The sequence below is a fragment of the Neodiprion fabricii genome, chromosome 1 (assembly GCF_021155785.1).
Source record: "Neodiprion fabricii isolate iyNeoFabr1 chromosome 1, iyNeoFabr1.1, whole genome shotgun sequence".
Classification (NCBI taxonomy): Eukaryota; Metazoa; Arthropoda; class Insecta; order Hymenoptera; family Diprionidae; genus Neodiprion; species Neodiprion fabricii.
The window spans coordinates 12,082,539-12,102,955 of NC_060239.1; the positions used below are offsets into that span (position 1 = coordinate 12,082,539).

Sequence of the window (20,417 nt, forward strand, 5' to 3'; positions counted from 1 at the left end):
AGTATGTCTTCGTTTTTCAGAGGGGCCAGTCATCCAAAGCTAAATGCACTACTTCCGGCCTAGAGTTCGCTGCCCCGGTTGCCTGAGCTTTGTCAAGTATGAAACTAACGTTCAAGGACACCACTTGATACACTCTTACTTCATACGTGAGTAACTATTTTTTCAGCTCAACCAATGAACCATCTTTGAACGAAAGTGTGAAAGATATCGTTGCGAGCTACAAAACCAATGCTTCGTAACACTTTGTTTTCTAAACAATAATTTTCATACTCAAATAGATTTTTATCGAATGTATGAATAAGCTGTGAAAAAAAGCTGATTAATAATCTGGATTATAATTTTCTTATTCAGGCACGTTACGATCATGTGCAAAAGGAAGAAAGATATAAAATTACAATAAGACGTACGAGCCTAAAATTGTTCTCGGAGGTCTTGAACCGGAAATGATTATAGGTACGCGTTTTTCTTGTATTTTTCAAGTATCGCTGTGATTTACGCCGTTATCTTGGCGCTCGGCATCTTTGCTTGAAACACGCTGACTGGAAGAAAATATCGCGTTTCGCGAAGTCGTAACAAATTCTGCTCTGAGAGGTGAAGATTTATCTAGCTATGCGCGGCCCTATGTATGTGTTTGTATGTGTATATGTATATATATACATGTATAAGCGAATGGAATATGTATGTACGTAGGTGGCAAAGGAGTTGAAAATTAATTTGGTCAATGTCTGTAACGAATTGTGATTCCATTCGTGAAATGAGACGCTGCACCCTCGTGGGGGGTGATAATTTATTTAATTCACGCGATGCTCGTGTATACTGGTATATTATTCAATTTATATTTTTTATGAGATAAGCCTTCCATTTTTTATTAAGTTTTGACGTGGAATAATCCGATGGCTTACTAGGTGACTCAATTTCATTGGATCGAGCGCCTCGCCTGCGGCGAAAATTATGATAAACCAAATTAAGGAGCGTACATCCTGATTGGATCCAGTGTGACTGTATACGTATGCGAATACTCCTCGCGTTGAGACTGTTAATCGTAATTTGCCAAGAGCTGTATTACTTAGGAGATCCAGGATTTTTTATATTCATCGAGCAGCTGGGCATTTTTTTTCTAAATTTAACACACCGTGGAAACTGTAATTGTACTCAGAAACTTTCGAGTGCAAGTAAGGGTGATACGTTTTGGTGTACTTTTCAACTCGACCGTACGAAAATGAATTCGCTTGTCCGAACAATTTTATTTGAACCCAATAAACTAAAAACTAATTATTGAATTACCAAAATGGTGGTAACAGATTTTATATAATTTCGCTATAAATACACATTATTCTTACAGTGAACTTCTGGCGTTGTGACAAATAAGAATTAACATCCAGTCCATTGCCAGCATTGAATATATAATCACCCAAGTCAGACCAGAATTTTGTGCAAACCTGAAGCTACGTTAAATGAAAAAAGTACAAATGAAGAAACTAATAGGAATAGAATATATATTCGGGTGAGACGAAAGGGGCTGCGGGTAGAAACTACGCGGGCGTGAAATGCGGATTGATTTCCTCTCACTTCCAGGATTATTTTCAGCCTCCAAAGTCGGTTAGTCCACCGCAGTGGCATCGAATTTTGATTCCGTCTGGCAATCTTTATGTCAGGTACAACCGCGTGGATTGTCAATTCTCTGGCTAAAAACGCGTGCAACGAATTACTGTGTTTGTGGGGGCGTATTACAAACATCCGAGATATCAGCAAAAAAGTAATATTCGAACGGCGACGTCCGAACCAATCTTCTTATGTGTCAATACATATACCTGTACGTATTAAGACGTATTCACTCACACGTCATTGAATGATCTCCTTTTGTTGCACAGAGTATGTTTATCGAAGATCATCGAGGACCCGCGTTACTTTTGATCAAAGAGCTTACTTTTCTTACGTACGTAACATGAAAAATGTAGACACTTTACTTGTTGATTGTTACAGAAGGAAAAGAAAAAAAAAACCTGGTGCGAAATTCACGTTCTAAAAGAAACGGCGCTTTTTCCGCAAATCCGACCAGCGAGCTGCCGCAATTTTTTATCGTCAAATCGTGGAACATCGCGCTTTAACGTCTACAACAAACTCGCAGAGCAGCGACCAATTTAAACACCCTGCCAGGTTCACGTTCGAGTGCGCTAGTGCTAACACTTCAAAGTGCAATATCTTGCTACGGGAAAAGCAGAAACCGATCTATGAAGACTCGTTAAATCGGTTTCAACTCGGGATAAAATTGCACCCTGTACACGTCGTGTATTACTGATCGCGTGTAAATTTGGCTCGATGTATTTAATTGTAGATATAAAACGCAAATTGAACGAGTAATCATTTTATTGTTTTATTAAAAACAAATAAATGATAGTTTGCGGTTTATATTAATGCGATATGTATTAAATACGTACAGTGGCTGCTAGTTGATGAGATACCCGGAACATCCTTAAAATCTGGGTAAACATTAGGGTGTTTAAAAAAAAATAAATAAAAACTTTGTTTAGGTTAAAAGAAAGTTCCTGTAAAAAGATGAGTTGATTTTTCACTTTTATACATTTTCTTCAATTTATGAAGTATCGTGAATACAATTTTTTTTCTTACAGCTTATATCAATAATGATATCAATTTACATCACAAAGAAGACCCATAGTTGTAATATCAAGTCTCCAGTTGATGTTTGAGAAGTGTACCTGACAGCTTTTCCATTATTAATTCAATCTTATGAAGTAGTTATAATTTAATATGAACTCTTTATTTAGGAAAATAGGATTAACGGTTGATGTATTTTTGCGTAATGGATCGTGATCTTTGGGTTGAATATAAATGTGAGTACAAAGAAAGTAAAAAAATTAGTGCTACAACCTATTTTTTGATGAGTTAAAAAAAAAACGTGAAAAAAGTAATAAATCCATTGAGCCTGATCTGCAAAATAACGTCAAACGCAGAATCTTTCTTTTAATCGGAACAAACTTTTTGAAGGATGCTACAGTGGAAAATCTTAAATAATTTTTTTCTGCAACCCCCTAGAATACATGTATCAGAAAATTCCGAAAGTTACTGGAATCGCGTCGATATTTTGAAATATCAGACCATAATGAATAACTTTGGGTGTAACTACTAGAACTGAAGATCAGAAGATTTGAGCATGAAAATATTTTCACTCCGTTTCAATTTTCGTTGTGAACCCTGATTCCCTGAACCCTGATTCCCTGAACCCATTTCATGTACCCTGATAATTGAAATCGTATATCAAAGATCGACAAGCTGAAGTGAGCTGATTCTCTCAATTTTCGTAAAATCGTCCGAACTATATTCAAATCTGATTAGAGGATACAACAACCGATCGTTAATATGGTTAAATATAATATTCGTTGATATCGTAAGATGAACAATCGATTGCAAGATATCTGTTTTTAGGTACCCGAAAATTGAACGGACCCATTTTGCGGGTTGCCTAATGGATATTATTTATATGCACTCGGCAAGCTATTTTTTTTTTTTGTCGAATTTTGACCCGCTTAATCGAATAAACTCAGGAAAAATTCGTTTGAAATAAAGTTGTTTCTGGGCATCTGTGGATCGAACGGATGCAATCAGTTCGTGCATTTCATTAAAACGAACCTCTGAGAGACTTGCAATTAAGAAATTGATCGAAATCCGAGATACTTATTCACTTACGAAGACACAAAAAAATCCCCCCTCATTTCCTTTCTTTATCCGAAGCTCAATTTCGTAGTTGCAATAAGTTGTTTCAAACAACATTCTTTCTTTAGAATTATAAGTTATTTCGACGTATTCTTCTCGCACTCTCTTCATATCACTCCCCCTATTCGCTCGGGTCTCGGCGATATCATCGTGATAAATACCTCGATTACGTGGCACGCATCATCGTCCTTTGAATCTAAGCAAGCGCACAGAAAGATGAAGGAACTCAGCCAAAGAATATCGAAAGGAATCCTACACCAGGCTTTTTCCGAAGCTAGAGGCTTTTAGCAATCAGCGGTAATTTTCTTCTTGTTTTTTTTTCCACCCCCTCTATCAGAAGAATACGGAGTTTTTCTCACAGACTCGAATGTTTCGCATCTCCAACTTGAATTATCTGCTCTTCAACTTGGGAACGACAGATGTAATTTGGTCAGGACAAGAACTGGATGATGTCGAATTTTAAACTTGCGTATGGAAATGTTGTTCTCAAAGACAAGATGAAATTCATTTGTCCGTGAAGTGGAAATTGCGATGAAAATCACTGCGACATAAATATATGACGGCACGATTTGCGGATAAAAGATGGCAGACTCCAAAGAAGAGAATAAACAATGGCCAGCAGGATAAGTGAATCTTCCGTGAATGAGAACGTATTTTCACAGTATAATCGTAAGCTGGTGTCGTTATTAACGTCGCACAATTCCGAGAAAGCTTCGGACGGTCGGATGTGAACAAAAAGTTCCTGCAACGATCAGTTTGTAAAGCGTAAAACATTTCGCTTTTTTCCATAAGAGAAAACTCAGGTTTCCGCCTTTATCTTTCTCTTTTCCTGCGTTCCTGTTTTATTTTTCTCTCCTCACTTCTTGCTTCTCCCTCACGTTTTATGGTGTCGGTGGTCATGTTTTATTTCCCGGCTGGAAGACATTTGCGCAACCGCTACCGCCGTTCTTTTCTCGCTGTAAAAATTTTGACTGCCCCCATATTATTCTTTAAGATCCATTTAATTGCCGACAGAAAAAATATACGCGCAATATCAGGACTCCAAGCCCGTGTAACAAGGGGTTTCACTTACCGAATCCATCATCATGAAATTTTTCCTTGCCGTCTTGATTTTTTTTTTCTCTTCTCTTTCACTGCAATGATGCCTCATCTCCTTAAAACTATATTCACGCTGACAGAACTTTGCTTTCATTAACCGAATGACAAAATTTCATTCACCAGCATAATCATAGTTCGAAGTACGTTCTGTTGAAAATTATCTGACAACAACAGACTTACAGTTTTTGGCAAGCATTAAAAAATTGCGGGTGATGGCTGACGTTACGATACTCTGAAAATGGCTGACCGATCAAAATTCTAATTATGCTCTGATGCCCTTTCAGAAGTCGATTATAATTAATAATTTCATAGGTTTCAGCATTTTTTACGTAGCGAACAACGTAGCTCCGAAGATATTGGCATCGGATAAAAAGTTTCAGGGTTTTTTTAGCATCGAACATTCCAAATATACAAACTTGGTGTTATTCGAATTTGTTCAAAATCATTTTCAGGGGAGTTTTTTCATTCGTGATCACCGTCATTGGCTCAAGGAAGATTGATGGAGATTTTTCAGAAGGGTTTTTTCCATTCCAAAACTTTTGGCTCAAATTGTAAGACCAATAGATCCTTACGGAGTAAAGTAATAGAACTGTCTTTTAAAGTTGATTATATCTAGCTTTCAAGATTCTACGCGTGTTACATGAACAGATTTCAGGCTGCAGCACACGCAAGTCGTGAGTTAAAAAGTAAAGGAAATTGAAAAAAAAAAATACACTGCCACACCGTCGTTTATCTAAAAATTTCCTGGAAGGACGACAAAAAAAAAATGTATATTCCTGGTTTCTGAAAATAAGCCGTGAAGATTTTGAGACAGGTGTGAAAACTCGTGCACTGAAAATGGGTGATTAACGAAGATTGGAATTTATTTTTAAAGCTTTTCATCGGTCAGATTTTTGCGAAAAGTAAAGATGAAAAATGTCACGGACAGTCATTCCCTCGGTTAGCAAGGAACATGCAATACGTACAATAATGGAGTTGAAGATTAATTTTTAAGAAGGAATATTCATTGATTACAAATCGATCTCGTTCACTAACTTTTCCTCTGAGATCCACGTGGATTGATACAGGATTCCGAGGAATTTTCATCTCGTTGCTCAGGATACCGTTGTTATATTAAATGTATCGCGATCAAAGAGTAGACTACGGCATGGAATCACTTTGATTGAATTACCCCTGATTGAAATGGGAAAGTTGAAATACTTTTCGAAACAATGCCACAGAGTTTATTTCTGTAAACATCGGCCTGTCCCTGATAAATGTGAACAACGTTATACTCCGTGGGTTCAAACCACAATACAGCGATTTACAATACGAGGATCAGCTATATGGTCCGTGGCTGATTGTAGCAACCTGTTACGGTGTGTTGTTTTAAAAAAAAAGTTATATTCAATTCAACATACGTCCGTTGCGCCACATAAATATCCCCTCGGTATCGAATTTTCCCACCAATTTTTATCGGATCTTGAACGATATGATTTTAAACATTGGTCGACTGAACTCGTTATTTACTGTCAGAGAATACTTTAGATTGAATATCATTTGTCCAAGTCGTCTGTGACGTGACGAGAATTTTTATTAATCACTCCTTCTGATTACTGCAGTTATTTCAAGCCTGATATAATAATTACGTTCCGTAAGGCCATCAATTCTGTTTAATCGATTTCAAATTTCTCAACTTGATTAATATTGCTCATTCGGTGTATCGGTATTTCAATAATGGTGCTTATAGGCCTTAAAAAGAGTTATGGATTTTACGAACTCCGGTAGCGCAATGGAATTTTCTCATAACGTTGGTACTGGTACCTTTATCACAACCAGCGGTTCATCAGAGCCCTGTAATTTCAACGAATGCGCAACCGTAATAATCTGAGAGACGTTGCCTTTCGTAATTTGAAACTATCGCGACCGAGACACGTTGCAATTCTTTTATAGTCGTAATTCTCCGCATGTTTGATTCGTTTTATATGCGATTGCTTCGGTATGCATTCATCCCACTGTTTATCCTAGAGTAGTTGAATCTAAATATTGTAAGAACCGACAATTTTGATTGTCGTACAACCGAATCTACTGTCATTGTGTTGTTTATTTATGGTTGACCATTGGTTTAGTAAACTTTACCAAACTAAAGCATAACCCAATTTTCGTAATCATTGTAGGACTTAATTTATTCCAACTTTTAACACGCAACAAATCAATTGAATTAATGCAAATTCCGGATGAATAATTCCGAACTTGTTTAAATGATTCTTCTGTAGAAACTCACGGTGCAGGAACGATTCCTGTAGAAATGGTTCTCTTCCTTTTTGATATTGGGAAAATACCGTAACAAATTATCGTAAAAACGACTTGGAGATAACGACGCGAAGCTTTTGATAAATGCCTACGTCTGTTAGACCGGCGACGGACCATTTCCTATACTTATGACCACTCTCGTTAGCGATAGAGGTTTTTCGATGCGAAGAATAGTTGTATCAAAGCTGCCTAATCGTTATTTTCGATCACTGATCGCAATATCTGCGTAGCTTACGAAGCAATCATTTTTATGCATTTCTTTCGGTGGGAAATCCCGTGACTAAATGAATCACATCCGGCAATAAAGCTCCGACGCTTTTCGAGTTCTTTACGTGCGTTACAGGAACCCTACTTGATGTGTATTGTAAACCCTTAATTTGAAGAACCAAAGTGTTATTTCTTTTTTTTTTTTTTTAAATGACCTTATTTTTACTGCTGGATTATTTGATAGCTGTACTTTCACAGGCTACGCCTTTCTAAAATTAACTTGTTGGAAAAAATCATGCGGACTAATGCCAGCCGGGTGTATCCGATAAAAATATTAAAATATTTAATATTCTTCAAGAATTGAATGTTTTTCATAGCGTAACCATTTTCGCATCAATTTATCCATTTTTTTTTAATACCCAAAGGCATATCTTCCATTCTTTTGCCTTACCGGACCTTTTGGTCTGATTATTTTTCATTTTTTCTTGTAGACGTTTTCTTCGTTCGTTTCAAAGGCTTCTTCGTCGACTGACAAAAAAAAAAAAAAAAAAAAAAGAACATACGCCCTTGTACCTTCATGGTCAAGTTCTACAAGTGGTCAGATTTGGGTGGCATGATCAAATTTATTATTATTTTTTTTTTTTCTTCTATTTTTTGTAACCGTGAAGACTGATACAGCTATTTATCAGATAATAACCAACCTTTGTTGCGAATCTATGTGTAATATCGAGTATGAAAAAATCTGCAACTTTTACAGGACACAGGCAATCATTTGATGTTCAGGTACCTGCGTGCAGATCCTTTCTAGATTTCTAAGGTTATAGATTTTTTATTCAGTCTCACTAATTTTCCTGCCCTCCAACATATCCATTCACGGCAGCCAAATTGAAGGGATTTACGCAATTCGACGCAGACTTTCTCATACCTCATATATCCTCCCACGTTTCGCCTAAGAAAATCCTTTTCATCCGTTATTTCCGTCCGCTAATTAGCATCGAAATTTTTCAGCTGTACCTCCTACGCGCTCCTCTTTCAAAATTACGCAATCTTCCGCAACTCGCAGCCACTTACGACGTATTTAAGTGCTATCGTTACCAAAGCTTGATTTTCATTTACATTTCGATATTCAATCTTCGTAATTTTAACTCAGTTTCCACCCACGTTAAGGTAAAAGCTTTCCTTTCATGTTAACCCTTTGATTCATAGCAGTAATTATTCTTACCACTTATTTTATATCTATTTTTTTTTTCTTTTTTTGTGAATTTAGAAAGTTTATATATATAACGTTTATATATATTTTTTTGCGGTTTTTTGCTATTTCTGACAGTATACCAATATGTTTTCAATACTCGAGATCAAGTATTGCGATATAATATCAATTGTTACTGATAGAAGCAAATTGATTGAAAAAAAATCGTAAAAATTGAAGGAACAATTCATTTTGTAGAAAGATACCCGTTTGCACATATACATGTTTTAAATAAAGTACAAATTTCTGGAGTAGCCAATTACGAATCATTAATTGGATTTAAAAAAATTCAAAATGGTGCATCCAATATGGCAGACGAAAATTTCAATTCCGATCGAATCTGGAGAAAAACCTCTATTCAGAGTTTTCTGGGTTCGCTGATTATGAATCTGAAAGTAGATTGTGAAAATTCAGTAGGACGAATCCAATCAGCGACCCCGAAAATCCCTTTACTGATTTTTTTTTACGATATCCGATGAAATTTGAAACTCTTGTCCGTCGTATTGAGTCCGCGATTTTGAATTTTTGTAATCCAATTTCAGATTCGTAATTAACGACTCCAAAAACCACAGGATACTACGGATCTTGTTATAAGAGTCGACTCAGCACAATAATGCGTGACTCAAAGGGCTAATGATTAGTTTAGCGAAAAAGTTTAAAATCAAAGGCGCAAAACATTCGAAATCACGATTGAAGTTTCTCTACTCCGCAAATCGCCATCAATAAAGTAAAAACGGTTTAGCAAAGTAAAAAAGGTTCCACCCGCATATATTGATTATCGCACAAATGAGAATCAGATCGGCTAGTCGTTCCTGGGTGATGCTGCAGAATCTAGCGGATGCCGGATAAAATTCCCTCGAAAATCACGAAACTCTACGCGGTGGAACAGCTCGGATGGATTCGAGGTACCGAGGGTGGTAGGGTGGGAGGTTGGGCGATGCCGTTTTTGCAACCTCTTGCGTGACAGAATCGGGAAAAAGGGGACCTGTGAATCATTTGCAGAGAGTCGAGAATTGTGCGGGTCTTGCAGGCGGAAGAGTGAACAGCGCGCTTGTATTTGCACAAGACTTTTCGTCCTGTTTCTCCCTTTTTCTTCACTTTCTATATTTTGCGGCATACGGGTTTCGGTGTCACTCTACGGGAGATGAATATCGATTCAGTCAGCCATTCTGCGAACTGCTCCTTTTTTTCTTTTTTTTTTTTTTTTTGTTTTTTCCCTCCCCGTTTGTATTTTATGTTGTCCCGTCGTTTTATCGTCGCTATGCACTTGTGTAGACATAAAAGCGTAGGTAAACACGAAGACGGAGATATTGAAAAAAATTCAAGCATATAATACATTTCTTTTTCTTTTGTAAAACATTTGAATCCTAGATAAAAAATATCCTTCTATTACGAGTGTTTTTTTTTTTTTCTTTTTTTTCTCAATTTTATATTAAGTAACTATCATCAGCCCACGATTCCTCATATTTTAATCACTTATTTATTTATCATTTCGGTCGAATGGCATGCTGATAGAAAATTTACGATGCCTTGCAACGAAAAACTTTAAACAACAAGTGAAATGTGAGAGCAGGATGGCTCTAGAAAGACTCCAGACAAACATTTCTTTCATCTGTGTGGGGTGAATGATGAAGAAATCTTATTGAATTCTATAAGAACAATAAACGTAACTTTTAATATCTTCAACCAGTCTATTCATTACTATACTTTGACTCTGAACAAGTTTCCCACGATACTTGATAATCTGTGTTTCTGAAATTTTGACGTTTACGTAGATCAAAAGGACCTTTCACCTTTGTACTAATGGTGGCCATAACTTTCGATGTCACGTAATAGATATCGCCAAAAGTGGATCGAAATAATACTATAAACTAACTTTGAACCTGAAATAAAAATTTTTAATCCTGCGCGACGAATGGATATATTCAAAACGGGCAATAATTGTATCGTAAATATTAACTTCTTGTTGTTGATCGGCATCGCTTCGGCTGCATTCTTAATCACCGATACAAACACAATGAGAGGGATATTCGTGTGAAAATTTATACTCTGTGATACCCTTGTTCTAATACCACCTCAATTATCTCCAATAAAGAAATTTTTACCTTTTCAGATTATAAATAACTTTTGACCCTAAAACAGCCCTCTGTATTTCCGTTGATTTAAAAAAAAATATCGCACCGAAATATTGTACGCGGTAGCTACTCGGCGATTGAATATTAATTTCTGCCGCTTTAGTCAATACGCGAAGTAACTTTAAGCTTGTGTAATCACACGATACTTGAGCGAAAACATATCAGACTCATTAGCAGGTTTTTGTAAAAGAAGATCAGGGGGATTCGCATCGATCGATAAGCGCGCCATCAAACGGTAAAAAAGGATGGGATGAAGAGAGGGAAAGAAATGACAGAAAAATATTTTTTAATAATGGGTAAAAAGTAACATGCCGAAGCGGATGGGGCGAATCACGATTTATTCAGGATCTGAATTTTGTAATTGAGTTTTCATGATTCCACGCACGTGTTACCGTCGAGAAATCCTTACGGAATACACGGCTTTGGGAATTTTCAACGAAACTGCCAACTCTACTTGTCAAGTTTCTTCACGATAATACCGAAGTAATTTCAAAGTGAGAAATAAACATTCACGCATCTTATATACCGATGTAATACAATTCTGGGGATATTTTCGTACTTACCTTTCCAAAATTGGAGAGACCGCCGATGTGAGGTACTTGACCGGGTTCATCCACCGTACTGCAGTCTGCCCTACCGAACCAACATGTCAATAACTTTATAGTGTCAATATTATGTTACATAATATCATTGTTATTTCATCATCATTGCACATTTCGCAGTATCTCATGGAGGGTACGATAAAAATGATTGTACAACTGTAGCCACGGATAAGTTCTTCGAAATTTGAAAATATTTGGGTCGAAATTGTACTGGTGAAATATGCTCGAAAAGCATTTTGACTGACATCATCGGTGATTGAAATGAAATGATGGTTTCGATCAATATTTTGATTTTTTACTTAATAACCGTGGGGGAAAAAACTCTCAGAACCCTCGACTAGGGGGTGGATTCGTAGTCTGAATTTTTTTCTGATGAGAATTTAGCATTATCAATGAGTTGGGGATACGAATTCATCCCCAAGTTGAGGTGTTTTTCCGTAACGGGAATCTTGGGACTTATTTTTGTTCTTCATTTGTCGTATAATATACCTGACAATAAGTTGTGTTTGTACGATGGGGAAAAAATTTTGTTATTACAGAAGCCGTTGCCAATTCACACGTTCAGATATGTTTTATTAATTCGCATTTTATAGAGACAAAAGAAAGGTTTTTTGGCTTCGCCAAATATTGTAATTAAAGATGGCGGAGGGAGTTTTTTTTTCATTTCGAATAACAGTCATCGGATTGAACAAAAAGTTGGTTAGTAGAAATCGATTAAAAATATATTTATTTAAATCAACAGGACATTTTTTTTGGACAGATTTGGTTCAATGAATATTAATAACAATTGTTTTGATAACTCTCTTTCTTTTTCCCAAATATTCAATTCTTTTTATAACATGAATTATAATACTAGTCAGGAAAATTGGACGTGAATTTTCTCAGATTTTTCTAACGAGCCGTTAATTTAAGGAATTATCTTATAATTTTGTAAATTTTTAAGGAGGTCACAGCTATTTTTTGATCAAGTACTTTGTGATTTGTTTACTCTCGAATCGTTGTAGCTATTGATCGAAACAAAAATCTTACTACAAGTTCTGCATAGCTCAAGAAAAAGGTAAAGAGTTTAAAGAAAAACGAACGTGAGTTTTTTTTTATGGAACAGAGATTTTCTTTTATTTCTTTGGCTCAAAAGTGACTTAAACAATATCGTAAATGCAATCAATACTGCCTTTTCAGATAGTCAAAACGAAAATGAGTCTTGTAGCTGTTACCAGAAAGTCCACTTTGTACTAATACATGCAGAAGTTCTCCGTGTGAATATATATATATACATATATGTATACATACGTATAGTACCTATGAACATTTTTTGCAGCAGGATCACTGAGTAACGTTTGGATTCGAAGAATGTTTCCTTCGGGGCTAGAAACAATATTGGAACGCGACAGAGCTTGAAGAAACTGAATTCCGTATGAATATTTCGCTTTCAGAAACTAGTTTTATCACTTCTTACATCCCTACAGACTCTCCATAAACCATCATCTCACATCTTCCAACGTTTATATTGCTGAATTATTCAATTGGAACTCGAATCGAACTTTTCCTCGACACCATTGATTTCTTTTCACTCCCAAGGGTAAAATATTTATTCCAAAGGATTTACAAATTTTCAAACATACATATGCGTATTTTTTCGTTGAATTATCCGTGAAGAATTTCATTATTCAGCGACAATTCAAAACGAAAAAGAAAAACGAGGCGGAGTTGAAGTTCCGAAACCACCTAATTCCGAATTTAGTCGCGATACTTGATGTAAAGAAATCAAACTTTGACGAAACAACAAAGTTTCGAGTGGTCGGAAACCCGACGGCTCAAAGTTCCGAAAATTCAAGTTACGATAGAGCAAAGTTCCAAAAAGTAAAGTTTCGCGAGAGTAAAATTCCAAAAAGTAGAATCCACTCGCACAGTAAAGTTTGCTCAACGAGTGGGTATGAAAAATTAGGGATTCCGAAGGTAAAAATATCGAAAATCCAACACAAAGAAAGATCAAAATGGTAAAGTTTCACGAAGCCGGAAATTTACAGAACTGACAATCTTCCATCATTCGAAACTTTGATCTTGCATCAAAGTTTGATTTCTTTCTTTTGAGTTTTGCCGCAAAAAAATTCGGAATTTGGCGGTCTCGGATCTTTTCAAATTCGGAATTTCAACCCCGCCCCGAAATCATACATTCACGTACAAGTATGTCCAGACATCACTTTATTCTTTCTTCGACCATACATTGTACGTATAGTCCAAATTCCCACAAAAAGTCGTATCCGCGCCTTTAGTACAGGTAATCCTCAAATTTGTTCTCGAGTAATCTCAAGCTAGCTTATATTTCTTATTTTCTCACGCCTCTCGGAGATCCGAATGAATATGTGCTCGTATATATTTCACATTGGTGCAGTTTTTGAGTTACTTCGAGTTCAACGGGATGCGGCGAGCGAAGCTAAAAAAGCTATCAAAAGTTTTATTATCCGTAAAAGTATATGCATATATCTTTGGTACACGTACGTATATCGTATACCTTAGAGATTCGCGTCTACGTACAATCCACAACACACCGGCTGGTTAATTCTGCATGTACAGATACACAATCATCCAAATTGTATCCGAGATACACGCGAATCAGACACACTTTCGCAATAATGCAAACCACAAGGGATCATCTTACAGAAACTAACAATAAATTACTGAACTGGGCTGCTACTTTTTAATTGATAACATTTCAGCGCTTTATTCTGTACTAATTTTTAGCCATCTAATTTCCGATTGAAATTTAGACGGTACTGTTAAATTTGATCGTTTTTTGTCCCTTGTTTAGTCCACAGTCGAACTTTTCGTGTACGGAAGAAAAATCTGAAGGAAAGTAACATTTGTTTAATGTCATGTCGCTGTTTGAATTTTGAGTGTTGGGTAGCCGGGTGTACTGAAAGAAAAAGTGAATATGCAAAACAATTTTTGGATTCCCCCGTCGAACTTGCGTGCTATGTAATTCCCACGCCAAAAAAATGAATCCAAATGAATAACAAAACGTGTTATTTGATTCCATTTATTCACACAAAAATCACACGTTTCATGCCCGGAAGTCTTTTGTGAAAAAAAATATTATCGTTTAATGCAAAATGGCGTTGCAGTTATGAAAACGATCTCTAGACTTTTCCTTCAACTCAACTTTGAAGACCTTTCGTAAAGTACAAGTATGTTCAGGAATTGGCGAAATGAACAATTCATACTGTAAATGTTCGAAATTGAAAATCTAAGTTTCAGACTTTCCACCTCACGAATTGTGAACATCACATCTATGCGTGCATTCGCTAATCCTCAGTCACGTGGATCTGGTTTGGAATTGTGTTTTTCTTTGAGCAATCCATTTTCGGTGCCTCCCCGGCACCACTGAAGATGTTCTTTCTCGTGCGCCTTCGTGCGCTGATACCGGGGCTCAACCTCCGATCTCGCATCTTAAAGAACAATTCTTCGCTCTTGTAAACGTGGAATCCCCAGCCTTAGCTCGGCAGCCACGCCTCGCCTCAAGAATGATCCGGTACAACGGCTTACCACAGATCGATGAAAATGGCTGCACGAAGATACCAGCCCAAAATCCGGAATTCGATCCGAAAAGGTTTCACCTTTTTTCAGACTTCACCGTTTTATGATTTATGTGAAATTCCCAACGGTTCATGCAGGAATTATTTTTATACGATTGGAAAAAACTTATGACTAGTTTAACTGCGAATTATTTGTGAAATTTGAATTTCGGAAATCACAATGGTATTTTACACAGAGAAAAATTTCATTTGTTATAGTAGCTAGAAAAATTCAGTAAAACAGGTATCGTTGAAAAAAAATTGTTTGAATATTGTTGGAATTACGAAAAACGAGGTACACGTAACTATTTTACGCTATTGTCGATCCTTTTTTGGCAATTGCCACGCGAAATCAGCTGTTCGATTTACTGTACTTTTTTAGTTAAATAAGGCTTTAACGTCAATTTATTGTGGCATAAGCATTAAATTTTCGCAAAAATTACAAGAAAATATAGTAACATTGATCGTAATGAGAAAGAATAGTGAGAGATACTAGACTTTCTGGCATCAGCTACAAAACTAATTTTCATATTGTACCTAGAACTATATTTTTCGATTGTGGTAAAAAAATGAAAATAGCTAAGGACTGAGCGGTAACCGGAACTAAAAATTTCTCCCAGTGTATGCATACAATCATGGGTACAGGACCTCGAATATATTTTCTTTCAACCTCGCTATTTACTCGTGCATCAAAACAAATCATTGTTGTAACAAAATCGTGTTCAAAACTGATCGAAAGGTTCCGAAGTCATCAAGCACTCCGATGACGTGGGACAGATGAGCAGAAAATTTCAGACTTCATTTTCCACTGATTCAAAAAAAGTTAGACCATGTAGCTGGTTTAAAAATTATAAAATTGTTACGAATAATCTGATGACATTTCTTTTGAATTACAGACAGTAATCGATGCCGTAATGTTTTTTTTTTTTTTTTTTTTTTTTTTAACATTTACGACACTTTTACTGGATACGCCTAGTTGCAAAGTTCTGATAAATTCGGAAACATCTAAAAATAATCATCAACAAACATAAATCATTGCGTTGATCATATTTAGCAATATTCTTTACCTCGACATTCCGACATACACAGCGGATATTCGAAATAGAATGTTCCGAGCGTTGCGTTTTCTTAAACCACAATTTATAAAATGAATCCTGCAGAGTGATAAACATTTCCAAAAGTTCAACGGAAAACGTTAAGAACCCGAGGAAAAAGTTCGTTATATTTTACGGATTATTGCACGCCCATAGTCGTGGAAATGAAAATTAAATATGAATTAAGTAAAATTGAGTTGAGAGAACTTTTATGAGTTAAGGTGAATTCTTGCAGGTTTTTGCTTTATTCTTGTGAAATTTGCATGACTGGCATAGATTTCTAGCTACACGAGAATTTCAGCAGCGTTATATTAATCACTCTTTCGCTTTTCGTTTCTCATTTTACCGCACTCGGTGAGATTCTCCTCTTTCTTCTCCTCCTCCTCCCCCTCCTTCTCTTTCTCTTGAATTTCTAACGCCAAAGTATATAACAATTTTATTATTAATTGAATTCAGGTTTAATTTCTCACCCCTCACCGTTTGGTATTTTATCAAAGGTGCCTGTAGAATTCTAACGAGCGTCAAGTATACCTGCGAAAATTTTCCCCGGCGATTTTACGCATCATAAAAAATGTAATGAGAAATTGCTAATAACAGAACGGACTTCAGCCGAGAATATTGAAATGATCACCGTTTATCGATCGATTGCAATTATAAATTACGGCCCGCCCTATTTTATGTTCTTTTGTGTTTGCAGAGACAAAAGTATTCGGAAAATTTTCTCCCATCGAAACGTTCTTTGATCTCGTAACAATTAAGGGTGGCCGATTTCATGCACCAGCATCTTCGGTAAAAAAAAAAATGAGATTACAAATTTTAACAAGAAATTTTTTTTCTTTACCGTCGCGACGCGACGTCCGATCTCTTAATGAATGTGAATAACCATCCTGACTTCTGATAATTGGATTAATACTTTCCACTGTGAAAGATTCTGTGATGAAATTACGACTGTCTGAAGGGATTGATGAATGACTTTCTTTCATCCATCAAACGTTTCGAATAAAATAAATTTTTTTATAATGTAATATTGGTTTTCAAGTATTTTTTTTTTTAACTATTCTAGTTTTTAAAAATGCTTCATGTGAATTTCTGGAATATTATCTGGATGAAATGTACATTAGTAACCATTTAATATATCAGGCGACAGTTTCTGCAATAAACTCTCCTAATTTTACCTGACTAAAATGCACATGTTGAGATAAAATAAAAATTTCAAAACGTGTTTCACTATTCAAGTGAACCATGCGATGAAAAATTGTGGCTCGTCGACCAAGGCAGTATTAACTGAAATGTATGTGACTTTAATGAACTCAGAAGAATTTTCCAGGTTGTACTTGGTTTTATTTTTTCTCCCCACGGGAAAAGTTTCTCGAAAGTACAGAAAATTTCACCTCAGTTATATCACGTTACATATTAATCGATATAAACAAAGTATACGGCCTCTCGTTTTTAATTTTATTACTTTTAATACAATTTGATCTTTATTTAGAAGATCGCCGTAACAATCTTCACCAAGTTATTAAATTTCTTTCACGATCATTAAATTTCTTCAATGGTTTTAGAGAAGCTAATTCTAATATATACATCTTCACAATGTCAGGCTGCAGAAGCAGAAAAAAATGTTTAGAAAAAAATATTTGGCCTGATAAAATAATACGCAACAATTCATGATTATCGCCTCATATAATGTTCTCACAATATCATGTGTTTGATATTTTTTCGGTACCTCCCGAATATTGGAATATTATTCAAATCAACCATTTGTTACAAAATAATGAAAAATGGTACAACTAAAAGAAGGAAATTGATAATGGCCTGCGGACAATTTCGGATCTACAAGCAAAAAACGAAATGTTACATTCTTCTGCACATTCCACCCCCTGCTTTATGGTAACGTCACGTTGTCCCCATCCCTCTCCTGACGTAAGATCGAAGGTATTCGTCGAATGGCTTTATTGATCAATCCGTTTTCGCGATTTGGCAATTGAATTACACCCTTGCACTCCACGGAATCATTGCGACCTTGTCTAGAAAAATAGATATGAACGAGGCACGGCTTACGATTAATGCAAGACGTTGACGTCTGGTTTCCAACGACATGCAAGCAGCTTCAGACACCTCGAGATTTATCGCAGTGATCGGTGGTATGTCCTCCCATTACGAGAACTTAATTAGTATAATCAACTGCTAAGTGAAAAGAGGCCATTCAAATATTACGTCACGTTGTTTCCGGCCATTTGCAACCCCTACCCTCATCGCAAATCGTTGCGCAGTTTTTCACCCCCCTCTCGACGTGATGTGATCTACTTTGTTATCGCACCTCTCCCTTCTTTGGTACAAATCAAAAATTGTTAATAATATGACAGATGATGTCATATGGTTTATCGTAAAACAAACAAATACGCACAAAAAAGAGCCATCTTGTCACAGGTCACCATAGAGAAACTAACCCCTTCCATCCCTGAGAGGGTGACGTGATATTTGAATGACCCTTAAAATGACTTTCCGGTTGTCCAATTTTTACGTATTCCTGAGCGTTGTGTATTTTGAAAATAAAATCAGCTGACTTGTGAAAGTCGGAAAGATTTTCAACATTCGTGAAATTTTTAATTGTTCTTTCGTGCAAAAAATTTTACGTCAAAAAGTGAACTGCGGTTCTCCCCGAAGCTTATCGTAGCTATAATTTGAGTAATAATCAGAAGTAAAACGTTTTTGAAAAGAAAACGACTAACTGTCGTATCTTGTATAAAGTGCTTGCATAAGAAAGTCATAACGGAGGAGAAGTTTTGCAAGTTTTGATGCTTTTCGTTGATTTGCTGTCTAAAATCTAGTATAGCGGCTGAATTTCGCTGTAACTGCTCACTGGCGTACCTTCACGAGTGATAAATTGACAATTTAAGTTAGTGAAATAATCAGGATTGTGCCGTGGCTATAAGGTCACGTTTGTCATGAAAGATAAACTATGAGGTTGGCATATCGATACCAGGGAGCCCTCCTGATTCAATCGATATCAATTTAACCCCAGGCGAACCGTATATAAATGAACGGACGTAGTTTCTATAGGTGGTCCGTGGTTTTAATTATCTTGCCTGAATGGCGGGATTAGGCACTCACCAAGGCGTATTGCAGGTGTGTGTAAGGGTGAGATATCGCGCGCCCAACTCGTATAGCATCCTAAGAACGGCCAGGCTGTTTCCCACGGCGTGACCACCTTCGACCCCGATCAAACTAGCCAGTCGACCTTCCTTGTGTGCGATTTCTATACCTGAAAAACATTAACGAATCCATGATATACCTTGATTTTAGTTCAAGGATTCTTACATCTACTCTGTGCATGAATTTGTGTTAAATATACTGACATAAATGCGAACAGCCTGAGTACAGTTTTGAACTACGCGGGTCAAAGCTCTCAGAGTCGATAGATGGCGCGTCGACCGCATATCGATCCATCGATGTGCAACTCTATCAACGCAAACTTCATACCGGTTCGTCTTATCCAATATGGCTGAGAGACATCTTTTTCCGCATCGATCACAACTTACAATTGTTATTGACACCTTTTTGCGAATCAATTACAGATTAGAAAAGCAATTGACACTTTTCCGAATCTATTACAAATTAAAAAGCAATCGACATTTGTAATTTGTAATTTAAATGTTATTCAGTACAAAAAGTAATTATGTGCCGGAATTTACCAATTGGTACGAATTTCATTCTATTTCGATTTCGTTATTATATTTCACTGATGAAAAACCGCAGGCTTGATGCTTTTCATCCCCGATAAAAACGAGGGTTTTATGATAAGCAATCTTCTTCACGAATTTAACAAATGCGTTACATATAACCCATGCTTTGTAATAAACTACTGTTTTTTCTAAGTGAAAATTTGGACTAATAAAAGAGGAAGCACGTTCATTCCTACGTTCATTTCATTTTCATTTTATACAGAGTGAATTGCTAACGCCAGAATGATCTGTTGTCTGCTATGGTTTAATGCGCATGCGCTGCAATTCTATAACAGTTATTCGCCAGGGTTACCAACCGTCATGAACGTAACCTAAAAAATTTTGACAGTTGTCACTGACAGGTGTGTTCAACACCGACGGATGTCAAAATCTTTGAGTTAACATGCATCACAAGGAACTGTAGTCTGAATTCATGACGATTGGTCGCCCTGGGAAACAATTGCGCTCGGATTGTAGCACGTGCGTATTAAACTATGGCAGACGACGGAACATTCTGTCGTTAGCAATATACTCTGTATATTATTGTTATGCACAGGAGATTATTTTCCTCTTTTAGTAGTCTGCAGACGGTGGGCCGATTAAAACGTCACGGATAAAATAATGTTTCACCATTCGCCAACGCATTAATTCATTAATAATTTCGCTGTCAGAAATCTGACACATTCATATGTTCAGTTAAGTATTGTAGTT

The 20,417-nt window shown here is 36.4% G+C and overlaps 1 protein-coding gene across 2 annotated transcripts in view; it reads right to left on the reverse strand.

The window, feature by feature from the left end:
* The window catches only part of LOC124180015 (dipeptidase 1), a 141,339-nt gene that overhangs the window by 67,997 nt on the left and 52,925 nt on the right, over positions 1-20,417 (reverse strand). For both annotated transcript variants that reach the window (XM_046564988.1, XM_046564998.1), the window contains 2 exons: positions 19,096-19,246; positions 11,277-11,346 (listed from right to left, as the gene is read on the reverse strand). In XM_046564988.1, the coding sequence (XP_046420944.1) occupies positions 11,277-11,346; positions 19,096-19,246 (221 nt within the window). The remainder of the gene's footprint in view (positions 1-11,276; positions 11,347-19,095; positions 19,247-20,417) is intronic.